The sequence below is a fragment of the Mesoplodon mirus genome (genome assembly GCF_964341445.2).
Source record: "Mesoplodon mirus genome assembly, chromosome: 17".
In the NCBI taxonomy this organism is placed as follows: Eukaryota; Metazoa; Chordata; class Mammalia; order Artiodactyla; family Ziphiidae; genus Mesoplodon; species Mesoplodon mirus.
In genome coordinates, this window is record NC_138993.1 from 66,918,817 (window position 1) to 66,937,482 (window position 18,666).

General features: G+C 49.7%; 1 protein-coding gene across 2 annotated transcripts in view; it reads right to left on the reverse strand.

Moving 5' to 3' along the window:
• Positions 1-18,384, reverse strand: part of STK24 (serine/threonine kinase 24) — a 104,942-nt gene extending 86,558 nt beyond the window's left edge. Inside the window, exon 1 of one of the 2 annotated variants that reach the window (XM_082601932.1) lies at positions 17,989-18,384. In XM_082601932.1, the coding sequence (XP_082458058.1) occupies positions 17,989-18,030 (42 nt within the window). In that variant the 5' untranslated portion in view covers positions 18,031-18,384. Of the gene's footprint in view, positions 1-17,815; positions 17,838-17,988 lie in introns of those variants that run through there. The other variant, XM_082601933.1, reaches the window with a different exon arrangement.
• Between the last annotated feature and the right edge of the window lie 282 nt (positions 18,385-18,666).

An 18,666-nucleotide genomic window follows, 5' to 3' on the forward strand; every position in this document is an offset into this window, starting at 1 on the left:
GGGCCATTTCACCTTAATTATTAAAATTACCTCTGGCTAAAACTGTAATAAATCAGGAGTTCGGATTTAACCTGCCAAGTTTTATAAATTGACATCTCCAGACCCCCAAGTATTCTAAAACATCGTGCCTCTTAAGAGATTAAACTAAAGCAACTAGATAGATCAAACTCTAAAATCCCCTTCTCGTTCAAAACTGGCATTTTAGGATGCTTCAACTGAACAAATATTAAAGAAAATTATTCTAATGACATCATCCCCAAACAACCCATCCCCAACACGGCTTTCATGTTTCCTGATTGCTCTCCAGGGCGCACCAGGCCGGTGAGAAGCACCACATCAACCCTAGCACCACCCATGTGGGGTACAACGAAAGCCTGCCTGGTTTAGAGTTAACCGGAGGCTTCTACAGCAATTTTTGCCCGTGTAACCAAACACTAAGACGTGTGAACAACATCCTTGTTAAATTGTGCTACCCAGTTCATTCAAAAGTTACTTACTTCAGGCATGACATTCATCAAACGACACATGAAAGAGTGTCAGGGTCAAAATTAAGTATATACTAGGTATTTGGAGCTCTGGCATAGGACTTATCTAATAAAACTCCCATCACCCAAGAAACTACAAGCTGCTCTCGACTTACGGGCAATCAGCTCATGAACTGCTCCCACTGATAACAGACGAGCCACACAGCGCCCCTCCCTGCCCATCCACCCACCCTGGGGCCAAGGGTGGAAATCACTGACACTGTGATTGCCCTGACACTGCGACAAAAGAGTTCAGAGTAGAAGGCCTCACAGTGAATATAACAGTTGAAGCAGGTGGAGCACCCAGGTGCCTGTGAGATCTGGAACTCGGGCTCCTCCCTTTCCAGTCACCCTCCCCAGGGTGCTCACGCCCATTCTCATATTGCTAACCACTCCCTGATGACCTAATTCATAAATCACCAGCCTTGGTCCCTAGCCTGGACTCTTCCCCCAAGGTCCAGACCCAGGCATGTAACCACCTATTCCTTTCCTCCACCTACATTCCAGGCATCTGAATAGAACTCCTTATCTGTGTAGGTTCTTCATCATCTATGCCAATCGGTGGCCCCATGATTCATTCACCCACACACCCAGGCCAGATCCCTAGAGGCCATCTTAGGATTCCTCCTTCCCTCCATCACCCTCATGGCCAGGCCGGCCCATTCTGCCCAGGGCTCCCTCCTGAATCCCATCCAGCCACCAAGGCCTCCGTCCAGTCCCGCATCAGTGGTCTCCCACCTGAGGGACCAGCCTCTGCCCTCTCCAGCCCAAGTGCCAAACTTTCAAAACAAAATTGATCTCATTCTGCCACTTGAAACATTGCTGGGAATTCTGCATCACCTAACAGGCTGAAGTCCAAACCAGTCAGCATTGCCCTTTAAGAGCTGGTCCCCAACTACCTCTTCAACTGCATCTCTCTTGTTCTCTTTTTGCCTTAAAGTCCAGCAAAACTGAATCCCTTGCACTTTTCCAAACACTCTGTGCTATTAAAAAACAAAACAAAACAAAACAAAACACAAGTCTCATGCTTTTGAACATCCTATTGTCTGGATTCCTTCTGCCTTTTTAAATAAAAAAAGAGCTCAGGCATCATTTCCTTTATTGAGGTTCAAACTGCCACCTCTCGATATAATTACTCCTTCCTCTGTGTTTCTTCTGCGCCTTATACTTCCTTCTACAACTGCATTTATCCCAGAGAAAAGTATGTTTACACACGTGCCTCTGCTCTTAGACTGTACGCCTCCTGAACACAGGGTTATCATTTATCTTCCTAATCCCAGTGCCGGCACAGTGTCCGACACATGGCAAATCCCTCTGCAGCCCTAAACCTCATTCCTGTATCATGCCATCAATGTTTCACTGCCTAATATTCTACCTATTAGATATCTATTTAGATCAACACACATTCTTCCTTCCTCTAAAACTGCTACTTATATGAACTAGTATAAATGCTTTTCCAACATCTACCTAAAATCAATTTTAAAATGAAGAATAGGAATTTTCATTGAGAACTTCTCAATGAAATGTAGCAAAGAGGGACTCACACCAGAGCTGCAGTATCAGGAAGGCATTAAAGGATGAAGAGTAAAGGTACTGGTGGTAACAGGGAGGCGCAGCACAGTACCAGAGACCAGCCTGAACTCAGCAATGTTGCACGGGACCAGTTCTGCACCAAGAAAAGTGAATCTTCCTTCTTCTCCAACTCTCTTAGATTAACTAGCTTCCTGCCTTCAGAACCAGGAAGTCATAGTTCAGTTAGGCTTTTCTAAGTTAGCCTCAGAACTTAATCACCATTTATAAATTCATTTCTGTAAGAAAATGTGTGGGACTTCTAACCAACACACTTACAAGTGAAATCTGAAATGTACTTGGGAACTGCCCATAGTTTAAACTTTATTTCTGAGACATGAAAAAATCTGCTTCTTTTTGCATCAAACTGTAACAGTGGTGATCATGGAAACAGATTACAAATGAAAACATTAATAAATCCCTTATTCATTTTTTGTTTTATAAAATAAATGGCCACACTGACTACATCACTACCTAGTATTTCGGCTTACATTAGCAAAGATCTTTACGAAGTCTGACAACACGTCCTCTTTTTCTTTCATTGTACTTGTATGCGACAAGTTTCCCTTTCCATGATCACTCTTGTAAGACTTAAATTTAACTAAAGGCAATCAGTCACACAATAAAGAAAAAATTGCTTTAATTTGAATAAAGAAAAAAAGCAAAACGGTTCTAGAAAAATTCAGTAATGCTCTACTTTCACACTACTGCCTTGTATTTCTCCGTAAGTTTTTCCATTCATCAAATATATATGGTGGAATGTCAGGAGCACAGGTCCACGCCCCTAAACCCAAATCCCCCAAGTCTCTGAAAACCAAGTTTTTTTCATGACTCCCTCGGAGGGGAGGTCTAAACTGATCTGAATCCACGTGGCAGGAAAACCTGAAGTGATGCGGGGCTATTCGGAGCCCCAGGCCCCGAAGCCAGGCGCCCGTGGTCATCACTGGCACCACCACCACCCGCAGACCCTGGCTCACATGTGTGCCTTGGGCGGGAAGAAAACACGTACACGCGATAATGTGTGATTTCAGCGACTACAGCCCCGTCACTCAGGACGCATCCACTGTCAAACGGGTAAAAAGCACACCCATCCTCTGGGTGCCGGGAGCCAGAATGTTCATTCACAGCAGTAATTTTTTTTTTTTTTTTTTTTTTTTTTTTTTTCCGTACGCGGGCCTCTCACTGTTGTGGCCTCTCCCGTTGCGGAGCACAGGCTCCGGATGCGCAGGCTCAGCGGCCATGGCTCACGGGCCCAGCCGCTCCGCGGCATGTGGGATCTTCCCGGACCGGGGCACGAACCCGTGTCCCCTGCATCGGCAGGCGGACTCTCAACCACTGCGCCACCAGGGAGGCCCCACAGCAGTAATTTTAAGTCACCGTATTTGCACCTTTTATTGTCCCGTGAATTTCAACATCTTCTACAACTTTTCATTAAATCAAAGGCTAAAAAGAGACATGCAGGATATAAACTATTTTAAAACTGGAATGCTGATCACATATACAAAATATTCATCTGAAGAACACAATCCAGTCAGGCAGGATGCCCACCGTCCCGCTTGTTCCATCCACCGCAGACAGGAGCCCGGAAAGGAGTGGCCCTGTGGTTCTGAATTAATGCTCACATGAACACGTGTGTACACACGCAGAGTCTCTGTGGGCCCCCATCCACACGTAGGGTCCTCTCTTTAGGACACAGCTGTCGCAGGGGCAAGGGGCCCAGCATGAATACGTAATACCCCTTGGTGAGTGTCTGGCTTACTGACGTAAGTGAAGCAATCACCTACAAACACTCATGAAATAACCACCACAGCGCTTTCCAGTGACACTGTTGTGGGAGGAGGAGGATGGCTAAGTTTTCCTTCTCCAAAGGCAAAATGAAGGCAGCAAGGTAATTCTATCCAACCAGCAGAACCAAACGGGAATGTGCTCTGGCTAGAACCCCGTGTCCTAAGGATGGGGCATGCCTTACCTCAAAGAGGTGAGTCAAAAATGCCATTAAAATCATCACAAGGAAATTTCGTGAAAATGGGGGACGATATTTACCATCCAATTCTGAGTGGAAAACAATGTAGGAAACAATGCCTGGAAAACAGCTCTATTCAAGTAGTGGGATTACAGACGCTTGTGCTTTAAAAACAGTTTAGTGGGGGATGGACTGAGGGGTGTTTTTCCATTTCTGCACCCATCTTCAGACCCCCACTTCACACTGTCTTTTACAAGACTATGTGCAGACAACATGGCCAGTCTGGGGAGGGAGCTCCAACCCTGCAGCAGACAAGCACCCAGAAGCCCTCCCTCAAAGGGCCTTCGCAGCACACAGCCCCCGAGAGAAACGAGAGGGATCACAGCTGCTCTGATGCACAAGGACGAATCAAGAGAGGGATCATTTTTTTAGAATTTAAACACCGCCTTATTTAGTGGCTGTACCTAACATACTAAGAAATAATCTATGCAACAGGCTAGGTATAAAAACATTGAGAATTTTACCATTTTAAAAAGGCTTAAGGACTTCCCTGGTGGCACAGTGGTTAAGAATCCGCCTGCCAATGCAGGGGACATGGGTTCGAGCCCTGGTCTAGGAGGATCCCACATGCCGCGGAGCAACTAAGCCTGTGCGCCACAACTACTGAGCCTGCGCTGTAGAGCCCGCGTGCCACAAGTACTGAGCCCGCGTGCCACAACTACTGAAGCCCGTGCACCTAGAGCCTGTGCTCCGCAACAAGAGAAGCCACCGCGATGAGAAGCCCATGCAGCGCAAAGAAGAGTAGCCCTTGCTCACTGCAACTAGAGAAAGCCCACGAGCAGCAATGAAGACCCAACGCAGCCACAGATAAATAAATAAAAATAAATAAATCTAGAAAAGAAAAGAATAATTTGTAACTTTAAAAAAATAAATTAATTAATTAAAAGGCTTAAGGGTATTTTACCACCTTCATAACAATTAATTTTCAGGACCTTGAGGGTTTCGTTCCTTTTGGAAATATAAGAGAAATAAAAAAATAAAAACACATTTTAGATGCACAAGCATATATGATATTTATTTATTTATTTTGGGAGAAAGGCTGAGAAAGTCTTGTCTCAAGAAGCATTTTGCTTCACATAAGCAGTAGTTCATCCAAGAGAAAGAGGATATGTAGATCCCTGGGAAAACTGCTTTTCCATTAAAAACTATTTTAAACCATGTGATCACTTTCAACTATGACTGCTTCACGGTATGGGGAAATGGAGCTCCATCCCGCAATAGCCAGGGCCACAGCTTCGCGCTGCTGGCGGTAACAGCCCCAGGCCTGTTGCGGAGGGTGGCCTGAGACCTCCACCACTGTCAGGTGTACAGATCCCATCACATCCTGCCCGCTGCACAGATAAACACAGGCAGCCTGTGTCACCAGGCCAGGAAACGCAAGCAGTTTCACTTCATGTAAGCACTTCATTTTTTCTTGAAAAAGACAATTGGGAGGAAGGCATTCTGAATGACACAAACGGGTTTTTACAAACACTTCAAATTCTTTATTAACAAAGGAAAGAAAAGAGCCCAAACCTCATAACTACCTTTCCAGACACAGTCCATCCCCTAAGTCTGCTTAATACGCCATTTACCCTTATACTGGAAAAAGCCATACAGCAAACTGCAAAAAAATTACAAAACACTTAAAAAAAAAAAAAGTCTCCTACTCCCCCCAAAACCATCCTCAAATAAGCAAGTCCTGTAAGATCAAAGTCTAGCTAATCACAGTACACTCTAATAAAAGACTGCTAATACAGAAATACAGATCATTTTTTTGAATTAAAAATCAAATCAACTGGGCTTCCCTGGTGGCGCAGTGGTTGAGAGTCCGCCTGCCGATGCAGGGGACACGGGTTCGTGCTCCGGTCCGGGAAGATCCCACATGCCGCGGAGCCGCTGGGCCTGCAAGCCACGGCCGCTGAGCCTGCGCGTCCGGAGCCTGTGCTCCGCAACAGGAGAGGCCACAACAGTGAGAGGCCCGCGTACCGCAAAAAAAAAAAAAAAAAGTCAAATCAACTATTTATACATATTTATACATAAAAGCACAAAATCTCTGACAACCCAAACATTAAGAAGACTATTGGTCCACAACAGTATTCTCAGTTCAGAGACACATGTACATCTTCAGTTAAGTGCTAAGCGGAAAAACTACGAGAAAAGAAGCTCAATTTTGCCCCAAGGAGGCCACTCGTTTCCTAGTTGTCCCCTCCCTCCACCAGCAGGTGTTCCTCACGGGCCTACATCATGGGGGAGCTGGACGGACTGATGGTGGGGACCTTCCCTGAAGGTCTGCCCTTACAATCCAGTTAAGGAAAAAAAGGCAACAGAACACAAATACTAACGGCCCACCAGGGGTTACCGGGCAGAGGGCTCTGGGGCAACCCTGCGGGGCAGGCAGGCTCTCCCGCGGGGCGAGGGGGTGGGAACGCAGCGCACAAGGAAGCCAGGTAGGAACACGAGGCCCTGAGTTCTGAGCTGGAGTTTATGTTTGGTCAGGAAGCCACCCAAGGTTTTTAAGCAGGGAGTGACATGATGAAAACAGCTGAGAGATGATCCCGGGAACGCTGTGGAGGAGCTTCAGGCTCAGGGCTTCTGTTCTGGTTCAGGGTTTTCCAAAAGAACCATGAAGGCTAGTTCTGAGAGATGCATTTCTTAAAAAATAAGGTTCCAAAGTCAAAAGGACATGGAGCACACATCTTCCTCTGCCCCCTGACAGGTGTGCAATACATGCTGCCATAGTAAAAATTCTAACAATTCTTTCAATTAAAAAGCCTATTCAGGGCTTCCCTGGTGGCGCAGGGGTTGAGAGTCCACCTGCCGATGCAGGGGACACAGGTTCGAGCCCCGGTCCGGGAAGATCCCACATGTCGCGGGGCAGCATGAGCCCGTGAGCCATGGCCGCTGGGCCTGCGCGTCCGGAGCCTGTGCTCCACAATGGGAGAGGCCACGGCAGTGAGAGACCCGCGTACCACAAGAAAAAAAAAAAAAAAAGCCTATTCAATTTTCAAAGTTAGACCTGTGGTTCCGAAGCCAGTCTCTGAAATACACGCCCTAAGTCGCAAGCACTGACTTTCCGTGACTTTCCACTGAGCTGCTCTTCAAATGGGCACCGCTGTACGGTGCTCCCAGGGGGAGCAACAGGGATTTAAGGATTTTTAATTTTGCAGTGCAGCGGTGCTCAAAGTGTGGTCCCTGAGGCAGCCACACACCTGGCAACTTGTTAGAAATGCAAACTCCACCAAGCCCTCCAGGTGACTGAGGAGCATCAACGCTGAAATCTCAAAAGCACTGTTAGATTATAGTGTACTTTTTTCAGTTAATATTTCTGCACAGTTCAAAACAACCTGGGCAACACCTGAGATGTAACAAACAGAAATCAAAGGCTGCCATCCCTCCCCAAGGGCAGCATGAGGGCTCAGCAGAGACAACGACGAGAAACAGAACAGGGACCAGTCACCTCCCCCCACTCCCACAATCCTAAATTCCAGGAAGTCAATTAAGAATAACACTGGGACATGAACAAAGTCTTCTTCAAACGTGAAAAAACAAAATCACGTAAATAAAAGTGACCAAAATACCACGAGTGACCAGCCCTGAACTGGGCTGGTCTCAGGGAAGCTGGATGCACAATTTGGTCGTGAAGGAAACAGCAGCCACGTCGGGGGCGGGGGCGCTCTGGTGGAGGGAGGAAGAAAACACAGACGCCAGCTCCAAACGTCAGGGAGTCGGGGCTCTGCTCTCAGGGCGGGAGCCTTAGTCGAGTTGCATTAAGCCTCAGTTTTCTCATCTGTAAGACTGGTCTAACAGCCCTTCCCTCAGCAGAGGCCCCGAGGATTAGCCAAGGGCATAAGCTGCTCCTCCCTCCCTCCTTGTATTGGAAGGAGCGCAATAAAATTTAGTTCCCTTCCTACAAGGCTCCCACTAAGAGCATCAACATGGGAGCGCCAAAGGACCACTTACTTTTCCCACTTATCTATTCCGGTAACACAGTGCAGCAGAAGGAAAAAGCCACCCGCCTCCTGGTAGGAACTGCTGAGGAACTGAGCAGTTCTTTGTACTTACGTATCTTTTTCTTTTTAAATTACCTCTCAAGAAATGTTTGGTACAACGAAAGGGCATCAAACACAGGAAAGAAATGCTCAAACAAGACCTTTCTACAGCAGGTTCTCAGTTCACCAGGAGTTCAGGTAGCAATTTAACAACTTTGAGTCAACCACACTGAACTTGATCTTAAAGTGATGCTGGGACACTGTGCCTAAAATAGCTGCTGACCAACACCCAGTCCCCAGGTTCTGGATTACTTTTCATTTCCACTCGTTTATCACTGTACCTTTCTACCTCCAAAGGTACTCTGTTCTAAGTAGGAAGCACACTCTTGGAGCCACGTATCCACTAACGCGAGCATTTGAGGAACAGCACTGAGCCACGCCCGGGATTCCCGAGTCCAAGGCACCTAGTCCCCAGACACGTGCAGACTGGGTCCCCCAGGGGCACCTGACCCACCCTGGCGGTGGCGCTGCCAGCTTCCCAGGAAGCCTACACTCAATCCCAAGACCAAGGCTGCACCCCCAAAACATCAGTCTACTTAAGCAAAGGTTCCTCCAACAAGATACCATGGGGCGCCCTGAAAACAGTTCTGTGCCCACAGAATCCCGAGACTAAAAAATGAGAGACAGAGGGGAAGAAAGCATTCAAGTCGGGGAGGTGGAGGTCACAGACAGACACATGGAAAAACGAGGGTGTGTGTACACTGCCTTTTTCTTACAGAGAGAAACCAGAAGGCATCACATGATGAAGAGGACAGCGGTTCAGGAGTCCCTCCCTGCCCCATGGGCCGGGCAGTCCTGACCTTGGAATTCAAATTCTGTTCATTCATCTATAAATTGAAGAGAGTGATTTCCAGGTAGAGAGCACACGCTGAGCATAAGATCTACTTTGGTCAATCCTGAAACCCCACTGAAATCACAGTATAAAGGGGGTTTTCTTAAAAAAGGCTTTAAACCTCCACGTACCAGGAGGGGAGAGAACACCCACAGCAAGAATATTCCACAAGCTGGAAAGCGGGTGGTGGAAAGAAAGATGGGGAAGACGGCAAATGCTAAGCTCGAGGCAGGGAAAGCAGAGAATCAACTGCACCCACCCTGCCAAATCCCCAGGGGAGCAGTGACTGCAAGTCCTGCAGAAGCGGTGGGACACCCAGATGGCCTGCCTGCTGCCCACAGCCAGGAAACTGCCCCGTGCCTCCCCAGGAAAGGAAACTGAAAGCATGTTCTCTGCAACGGAACATGGAAGGTTTCAGGAGCGGGAGAGAAACTACACGGGGCACTGTGCCCGCTCTCGGCGCCTTTCCTCATCCAGAGCGAACCTCAGGCGGGAGGAGGGACCACGAGCGGACAACCACCAGCCCACAGGCAGCAGCCGGAAGGCTCACGGGAAGGCTTCTGCAGGGAGGCACAATGCATAAAAAGCGGTAAAAGGGCTTCCCTGGTGGCGCAGTGGTTGAGAGTCCGCCTGCCGATGCAGGGGACATGGGTTCGTGCCCCGGTCCGGGAAGATCCCACATGCCGCGGAGCGGCTGGGCCCGTGAGCCATGGCCGCTGAGCCTGTGCTCCGCAACGGGAGAAGCCACAGCAGTGAGAGCCCCGCGTACCGCAAAAAAAAAAGGGCGATAAGAAACTGAAATAAGCTGTTCCTCACCTCTCATGCCCACTAGGAGCGCCTACATCACTGGGGTTAAAAAAGCCCCAGTCAGGGTTCAGACTTCCAACCAGCTTGTCCCCTACTCTGAAATGAGTGGACATTCGAGGTTGGCCTCTACCACAAAAAACAGAAACCAAAACCAACAGGGGGGCAAAGGAGCCGTGGGGGAAGAGAATCTATTCCGAGGGAAAAAACAACATAACTACAATTAACATACTCAGGGAGATGAGAGCAGATATTTCGACTGAAAGAAGAAAGCAACAACATTCAGAGAATCAAAAAGAGCCCTCACAATTTAAAAAACAAGAGCAGAAATGAAATACTCTTTGGAAGAGCTGGAAGATAAAGTTGAGACAATCTCCCAGAAAGCCAAGGAGAAAAGACAAAGAGATGGAAAATAGGTTTCAAAGGGTAAGAATACTTGAGGACCAGTCCAGAAGGTCCAGCATCCAAATAATAAAGAGTTTAAGAACGAGTGAACACAGGGAAATGGGAGAGGGATGGGAATCAAAGAAACAATTCAGCAAAAAGACCTGAGTTGTCTGATGAAGGGCCTATGAAGTACCTGTCACAGAAAATAAAAGAAGACCCACATCAAGACACATCATGATGAAACTTCAGATTACAAAGAAAAAATTCAGATCTTATGAAATTCAGGAAAAATGAAACAGCTTGCACGCAGAGATTCCGGTATCGGTGTGGTGTTGCATTCCTCAACAGCAACACCGCAAGCTAAAACACAGTGGAGCCGTTGTCACAATGCTGAAGGAAGTAATTTCCACCCCATGACTAAACACCATGTCAAAATATCAGTCGAGGGGAAAGGCAAAAATAAGAAACGTGCAGATACCCAAGACCTCAAAAAAACCTATCTCCCATGCACCCTATTCACAGGAAGGCCACGACAAGATACGCTCCACCAGCGCAGTCATGGAAACCAAGAAAGATGGCAGGAGACACAGAAAACAAGCCCTCCCGAGAGAGCAGCCCAAGGAATCCCAAGGATGCAGGCAAAGAGGACAAGGGATGGCAGAGGGGATGCCAGCGATACAGGTTAGGAGGCTCATAGGAAGGAGTCTCCCTCCAGAGGAGCGAAATGGACAGACAGCCTGTGTGCTTCACCTGAAATTCCCAAGAGGAGGTTTCAACAACTGGCAGTGGCTTTGGGGTTGAATAAGTTACAAGTGCTGCTACAGAGTAAATGTTTATGCCCCCTCCCCAAAATCATATGGTGAGACCCAACCCTCAATGTGATGGAGGTCATCAGGTCATGAGGGTGGGGCCCTCAGGATTGGGATTGCTGCCCTTATAAGGAGACCTCCCAGAGCACCCCCTCCCCCTTTGCCCTGTGAGAACACAGCCAGAAGCGGGCCCTCAAAAGACTGAAAATCTGCCAGAGCCTTGATCTTGGGCTTCCCAGCCTCCAAAATTGTGAGAAATGTTTGTTGTTTAAGCCACTCAGTCTACAGTATTTTGTAACAGTGGCCCAAACAGACTAAGACAATTACATTTCCAGAAAAATAAATAAATAAACTTCCTAACAAGATGTGAAAAGTAATCCTGGTTTACTCATGGCTGGCTGGGCTTCGTGTTTCCACAGTCACGTTAATATACACACGAATCTAACTGAAGTCACCAACGTGAGTGCACTGGGCAGAGGGAGGGGAGGGACACGGGAGCGAAGGAGGCAAGGACACGAGAACTAAATCCTCATCTTCAGGGTCCAAAGTCTACTGACAATGCCTGAAACCAGAGAAAAAAGAAACAGCGATTTTTAAATGCTCTCTGTGAACAAAGAAGTAACAACAACAACTGCCAGCTCAGAGGATGGAAGGGGCTGCCTTGGGAGGGGGTGAGGGGAGGAAATGGAAGCCAAGGGCAAGGAACCGCTCTCTCCCAACAACCCTTACCACGTGCGTAACTTTTCAAATAAAAACTAAACAAAAATCCTAAGTAATTAATAGAAGACAAAGGATTTGGACCTACACGGTCCTTTCAAATCTTAGGGCCAGAAAGTCTTTTTAAAAACAGGAAGAGACTTAGTGGGAAGATAAACACGGGCTACGTATTTGGTAAGCATTAATGTAAAACTCAAAAAGTTCCCACAACGTATTCAGATACCAACAGGGCTCCTTCTACTGACCAAGACCCTCCTGAAAATATAATGGAAGGTCTGTAAGTGGACAGTGCCATCCCCAGGGGGGGTGCACACCAAGTGCCTTTGTAACCCACAACCGGGATGCTTTACGCTTTGTCGCAAGCAAAGGGGCATCTCATCTTATTTTCCCTCCTCTAAATCTTGGAAACCAGGGAGCCATTTAGGATTAGGAAACGCGGCATCCACCCCAGGAGCCAGGTGCTGTAACAGCTCTGTTTTTCTCCTTCTCAAAGCATTGAGCTCTGAGAGTCTGAAAGGTACTGCACTGCAAAAACAGGAGTACGGCAGGGAAACGACCAGTCGGATGACAGTGCTTGACTCTGAGTGGCAATAGAGGGGTAAGAGTCGACTTCTATTTCCTGCGCTCATACCCGCCACAAGATTCCATTAATGATAACAATGCCGAGTCCAAGCACCAAAAAAAGCCACAGCAGGACTGGGTTGGGTGTGGTCCATTTCCTGTAGGTATGGAGTTTCCGAGCAGGCAATTCTGAATCACAGGGAGAAATCACCCAAAAAGAGAGCAAAGCGGCCCAGAGATCCTCAGGCTCCTGGACCCTGGCCTCAGTGTGACTGTAAAATGCACTAGGAAGGAGCAACAGCTACCAACAGGCTCATTTCTTCACACACTTCACAGGCTCAACTCCTCACACTGCATCTCGTACCAAAGTCCAAGAAAACCTGTTCAACTCAAAAGCCGTGTCAAGTCGCATCAAGGAAGTAAACCCTGCTCCACACACCAGAAGGGTTAACTCAAAGAGGACCGCAAAAATGACAAAAAGGAACGAGAAAGCAACGATGCCACTTACCCGAAACTGCCCTCCGCCGGGACACGGTGCTGCGTTAGCAGCCTAGAAAAATCTAAGCTGACCAATTTCTACTTGAAGGTCACTGGTTGTACGCGAAGTACTATCAAGAACACTCCCTGATACGGGATCAGAACCAAAATGTCCTGGACTCCTCCAAGGTGTTTTCTATTTTAATCTTCTGACGACCCTCCCCCTCCAAAACTGACTTTAAGCGGAACAGTCTTAACACTGTTAAATTTTGGTGATAGAGAAGAGGGAATATGAAGTCTTGAAATGGGTATTAAAAAAAAAAACACCTTAAATATAGGCTACTAACAATAACAGAGAATGTGTCTTTATTTTCCTTATAGCATAGAGCATGGGAAAACGTCAAAAGCAAGGGGCGTGAAGGAGAGTAATAAAGACTATAAAATGTTGGCTAAGAGTTCACATTACAAGGTTTGAGGCAACCTTGCTGAAAGGTCCACCTGCGCTGCGTGCGGACACGAGATCCTCCCACCATTCAGCCTCCTCCTCTCACCATCCTGGGGGCCTCTCGCCCAGAAAGCCGCCGCCGCCTTCCCAGCAGCAGCCAGCGCTCCCAGCATCCTCCCACCTTGGCCCACCACGTGCCCGGAGGAAGCAGTGTCCGGACAATGCGCCGCCCTAGGCGGCGGGGAACGCAGGCCCCCTCCCCGGCTGCCGCCCCTCCAGCTCCAGGGCCCCGGCTGGGCGCCGCGAGTCCGCCCTCGCACCCCGCGCCCTGCTCTCTGCGCACCGCTCCCCGGCTCACCTGAACCTTCTGGGGAGAGCACCCCAGTCGGCGCTCGCTAGGCTGCTGGCCTCCTGAGCACCGGCCAGAAGGAGGGTCTCACCTACGCCTGCCGCGGCTGCTGGAGAAATGCGCCGCGAGGACGCGGCTCCTCGTCCAGGCCAACGCTGGACCACATTCGACGGGTCAGCCTGGCCCTCAAGGTGCCTTCAGGGCCTCCACCTCACAAATACCCTGAACGAGCACACCCGCGGAGGAAAAAGTACCAGAGCTCTTAAGGCAAGATTAAATGCAGCTGCCCTTCTGTTTGTCTTCACTTCCCAGATTTCCAGAGCACACAGGTTTCCCCAGGGTAAGCAAGCGCACTGGAGAAAAGTTCCCAACGCACCCAAACTGGCCATTAAACATTTCTCTCTCTCCCCACACAGAGGGGCATTCTCAGCAAAGGTCTCTCCAAGCAGCCAGAGAAACGCACAGATGATGTTAATAAGTAGGGACTTTACGTTTTCCAGCTGTTCCTGTAAACGGTCTGTACTTTCAAATATGAGAATATCTTACATGTATGACATCCTCAAAACATGCTAAACTAACTCAGGTCCTGTCATACATGTTACATATCAAATTAGTATAATTCAGCCAGCTGTGAAATCAATTTAGTTTTGCAACAGCTCTTTTTTTGTCTTCTTAATAAAATGCATCACACAACAGTACGTCACAAGTAGTGAACATTAGGACTGTCTTCTGAAACTTTTACTTTCAGGTCTTGATGTAAACTATATTTCTCACGTGGGTCACGGTCCAGAACAGGTTTCAAGTGACCGATAAAATTCCGTTATAGAAACTTATAAGCCGAAATCGAATTCTTTTTAAATGACCACCTATGCAGCTGAAGGCTGATGGACGCTGCTGCCCGCAGCTGGAGCTGAATTAAATCGAGAGAAGCAACAAATGTTCAGTGAAGGACAGGGAGTAGTTCAATCCACAACTCAACCGAATTTCTTTATGTCTATTCGTCGTTACTACATTCAGTTCATGATTTCTATTTTTTCCCCCATGCTAATATGAAACTGGGGTGTGGGAGGTTTTAAAAAAAAAAAAGGAAAGGCCCCTGGCAGCCTTCATGAAAAGGTTATTAAAAAGGATCACTCAGGGCTTCCCTGGTGGCTCAGTGGTTGAGAGTCCGCCTGCCGATGCAGGGGACACGGGTTCGTGCCCCGGTCCGGGAAGATCCCACATGCCGCGGAGCCGCTGGGCCTGTGAGCCATGGCCGCTGAGCCTGCACTCCGCAAAAGGGGAAACCACAGCGCTGAGAGGCCCGCATACCGGGGGGAAAAAAAAAAAAAAGGATCACTCAACTCACTCAGATTTACAGTCATCAACCCTCACCGAGCACCCGGCACAACAGTGTTCAATAACGGGTGCTGATTGAACAAATAAAATACCGTATTTTAATTTCTTCAGCAAACCCAAGTTGGAATGAAATAAGCATTACTGTTTCCTAGAGTAAAAATAAAGCAATAATACAGCATGGTGAGTAAGAGAATGGGTCCTGAGGGCAGGGAAGACCTGGTTTCCAATCACAACTTTGCCCCATAAGGCACTATCTCACCTTGGTCAGTTCAGTCTCTGCTGGTTTCCACGTCTAGAAAACGGCATACATACGTTACACCTGTGCCTCAAGCAGTACCAATAAGAATCAAGAGGCATAAAAATGATTTGCAAGACAATGAAAAGGATGTTTCCACTGAAATTATGCTGTCATTCAGGTTTAGTTTTTAAGCATCTTTGCCTAGGCTGCCTGAATTCCCTCTCCTGTCTTTCTGAAATTTTTTTTTTAATTATTTATTTTATTTTTGCTGTGTTGGGCCTTCGTTTCTGTGTGAGGGCTTTCTCTACTTGTGGCAAGCTGGGGCCACTCTTCATCGCGATGCGCGGGCCTTCTCACTATCGCGGCCTCTCCTATTATGGAGCACAGGCTCCAGACAGGCAGGCTCAGTCGTTGTGGCTCACGGGCCTAGCCGCTCCGTGGCATGTGGGATCCTCCCAGACCAGGGCTCGAACCCGTATCCCCTGCATTAGCAGGCAGACTCTCAACCACTACGCCACCAGGGAAGCCCCTTTCTGAAATTTTTGAGCCAACTCCTTACGAACCCTCATCAGGAGATGAGAGAGGAAAAAAGGGAGGTTATGGGATATATCAGGACACAGCACAGGAGGGTTAGTGCTTCTTTCCTCCTGTTTTAGCCTGGAGAGCAGTCCGAGGCAGGTGTGCCTTTAATTTAATCCTCAACAACAACTCTGAGGAAGGCCTCCCTGGGCAGCAACAGCTGCCGATTCAACGTAGGAAATAAACGTGCTGGTTGTTTTTCTTTTGGAGTGGAAGGGAGAGGGAAGGAATGTTCTTCCCCAAATGGCACACTAAAAACAATCATCATACAGTGTGTAGATGCACTTAAATACAGGGATGACTCTGTCAGAAGCCACCTCCATGCCCCTAAAACTGTAACAGCTGAAAATTCGGTTGTTTCAACCCAACAAAAATTTATCAGCCTTTACACTGAGAAAGCAAAATAAAAACAGTTCCCTTGTAACACTACCTAGGAAATACATTTGGGAGGCCAAATTATTAAAAGAAACGTATCTTCTTTTCCCAAGATTTAAGAATTCTGGCCCACACTCTTGAAGAAAAAAATTAAAAGGGGAGGACAAAAGGAGTGTTGAGACTAGACACCACCTGGTGACCATCTGATACTGACTTCAGGGCACCAGCCAGCGAGGTTTTAAGTACCTTTTTAAACTGATTCGCTTTCCACAAAAGCTGAATACCTCCATGGTAAACTCTAAGTGAGGCAAGTGTGCTAGATTACAACCTGATTAACAGCATAAGAGTCTGTCTAAAGAAAGTACACAGCAAATGTATTTTTTAATCATTACAAGAGGCCCTTTTTGCTCTACTGGTCAGAAATAATTTTTTACCCAGTTCACCCTGCCTTCCTGTCTCTAAATTCAAACCAAACCAAACCAAAGCAGGTATTTTTAGGAAATACCAAGAAACCACATCTGATTTTTACCTAGCGGTCAGCAGAAGCTGAGGTTTTAAATGCGTGTTGAGTTTAACAGCTCTTTACATGAGATTCAAGGACAGCTTTCTTCAAGCACCGTCAAGTTATTAATGTTAACTGTTACAACATTTTTTTTAAAGAGGCTACAATTCTGGTAACTTTGTGTTCTTATTTTTCTAGATATCAAACCTAACAATGAAATCGTTTTCTTTTTCAGATTTAGAGGGAGAGAAATGCTCTCTCTTTAAGGAGCGGGGCAGATTCCCGGCTCCTATGGAGTCCAGGTCTGAATACTGCACTTCTCAGCCCTCAAGAGTGGGGGGCGGGGGAGGGAAATGAGCCCGTAGAAGGCTGGAAAATAGACAGTCCGCTGGGATACTTGTGTTTGTTTTCTTAAAGCTCCCCTGCTCCCTTGCTCGGCTAACCCGGGAGAGCCAAACTTTAAAGACGTTCTCTAACTGTACCGTCACATTTTAATCCCAAACATTTTGCCCCCATTTACGCGCTTACAAACATTACAAATTAGCCAAGGACGGTGGTGTTAGCTTTCAAAGGGCTAAAAACAGTCCCCGATGGCGAAAAACCTTAAAGCATCCGTGTAAATTTGAAATTCAACTTCTCCCCCTTTACCCCACTCCAAAAAAAGTCACTGGGAGGCCAAGAGGCCACAAAGTGGCAACGGAGAGGATTTACTGGGAAGGGACTCAGCTGGATCCAATCAAGACTCCAAGCCAAAGCCCCGAGTCCCGGGATCCACACGCTGTGCCACCGATTCCTTCTTCCAGAAGGGCTGAAGACTCGCACTTTCCCCTCCGTCTGCACCGGGAGGAAACGCGCGGAACAGACGCGCTGGAAGTGGAGCTGGCGGTGGCACCTTCCTCCACCCCGCCCTGCCTCCTCCGCCCTCCGCGCCCGGGACGAGCCGTGGCGCGCCCGAGGCCCTCCCCCGCCCCTCAACTTTACCGCCCCCTCGCCGAGGGGAACCCGGGCCTCCACCGACCCCCGCCCGCGCCGGGGCCCTGAGAGCGAGCCGGGCCTCCGAGGGCATTTCTCCACATCACTTCTCCCCGGGAATGGGCCGGCGCGGGGCCTGCGGCTCGGGAGGCCCCGGGGGGAGAGGGAAGCGAGGAGGGCGCAGCGGCCGGCAGCCCCACATCCCCCCACCTCGACCGCCGCGACTCCCGGCCGGCGAGGGCCGCCTCCGGGCCGCGGCCCCCAGGCCCCTGCACACACGCACCCGCGTCCGCTGGGCAGGGCACCCCGGGCGCTGCGAGCACGACGCGGGAGGCCGGCGCGACCCCGGAAGGTGCAGCGTGGTGGGGGGGGGGTCGTGTTTACACCGCCAAGTTCCCCGCTTCCGCCCCGGCCCGCGCATCCCTCCCTCCCCTCGGCGGCCCGGTCCCTGCCTACCTGCATGCCGGGCAGGCCCGACTGCACCGGGGAGTGAGCCATGGCGGTCAGGACGGCCACTTCCTGGGACGGGACGGCCGGGCCGCGGCGATCCGCGCGGGCGACGAGGCCCGCGGGCCGCGCGCAGCCCTCGGGCGGCGGGGCCGGCCGGAGCCCGAGGCCACCCCAGCCCCTGCGGGTCCCGGGCCGGGCGGCGGGCTCAGGGGCGAGCGGCGGGCCTCGTCTCCATGCACCGCACTGGGGAGGGGTTGCGAGGAGCGCGGGGTCTCCCCGCGAGCTGCCGCCGCGACTGCTGCTGCTGCTGCTGCTCGGCTGGAACCTGGCGGCCTGGGCCCGAGCGTTGGCCGCCTGGAGCCGGAGTGGACGGGCACAGCCGGCCGAGCCCGCGAGCGCCGAGCCCGGAGCGCGCCCCGCCCCGGCCCGGCCCCCGCGCCCGCCCCCGCGGCCCGGCCGGGGACCCCGCCCCGCGCTTCCGGGAGGGGGAGGAGGCTCGCGGCCGCCCGGCGCCCTAGGCCGCAGCCGCCTGCGCCGCAGCCTGCTGGAGCGGGTGGAGGTCCGCGCGTCTCCGGCGGGCTGCACCGCCTCGCAGCCGCCGGGGCGGGGCGGAGCGGAGCGGGGAGGTGGATGGGCGGGTGCGGGGAGGGGGCATCAGTTGAGGCGACCCCCCGGCGAGTGGAG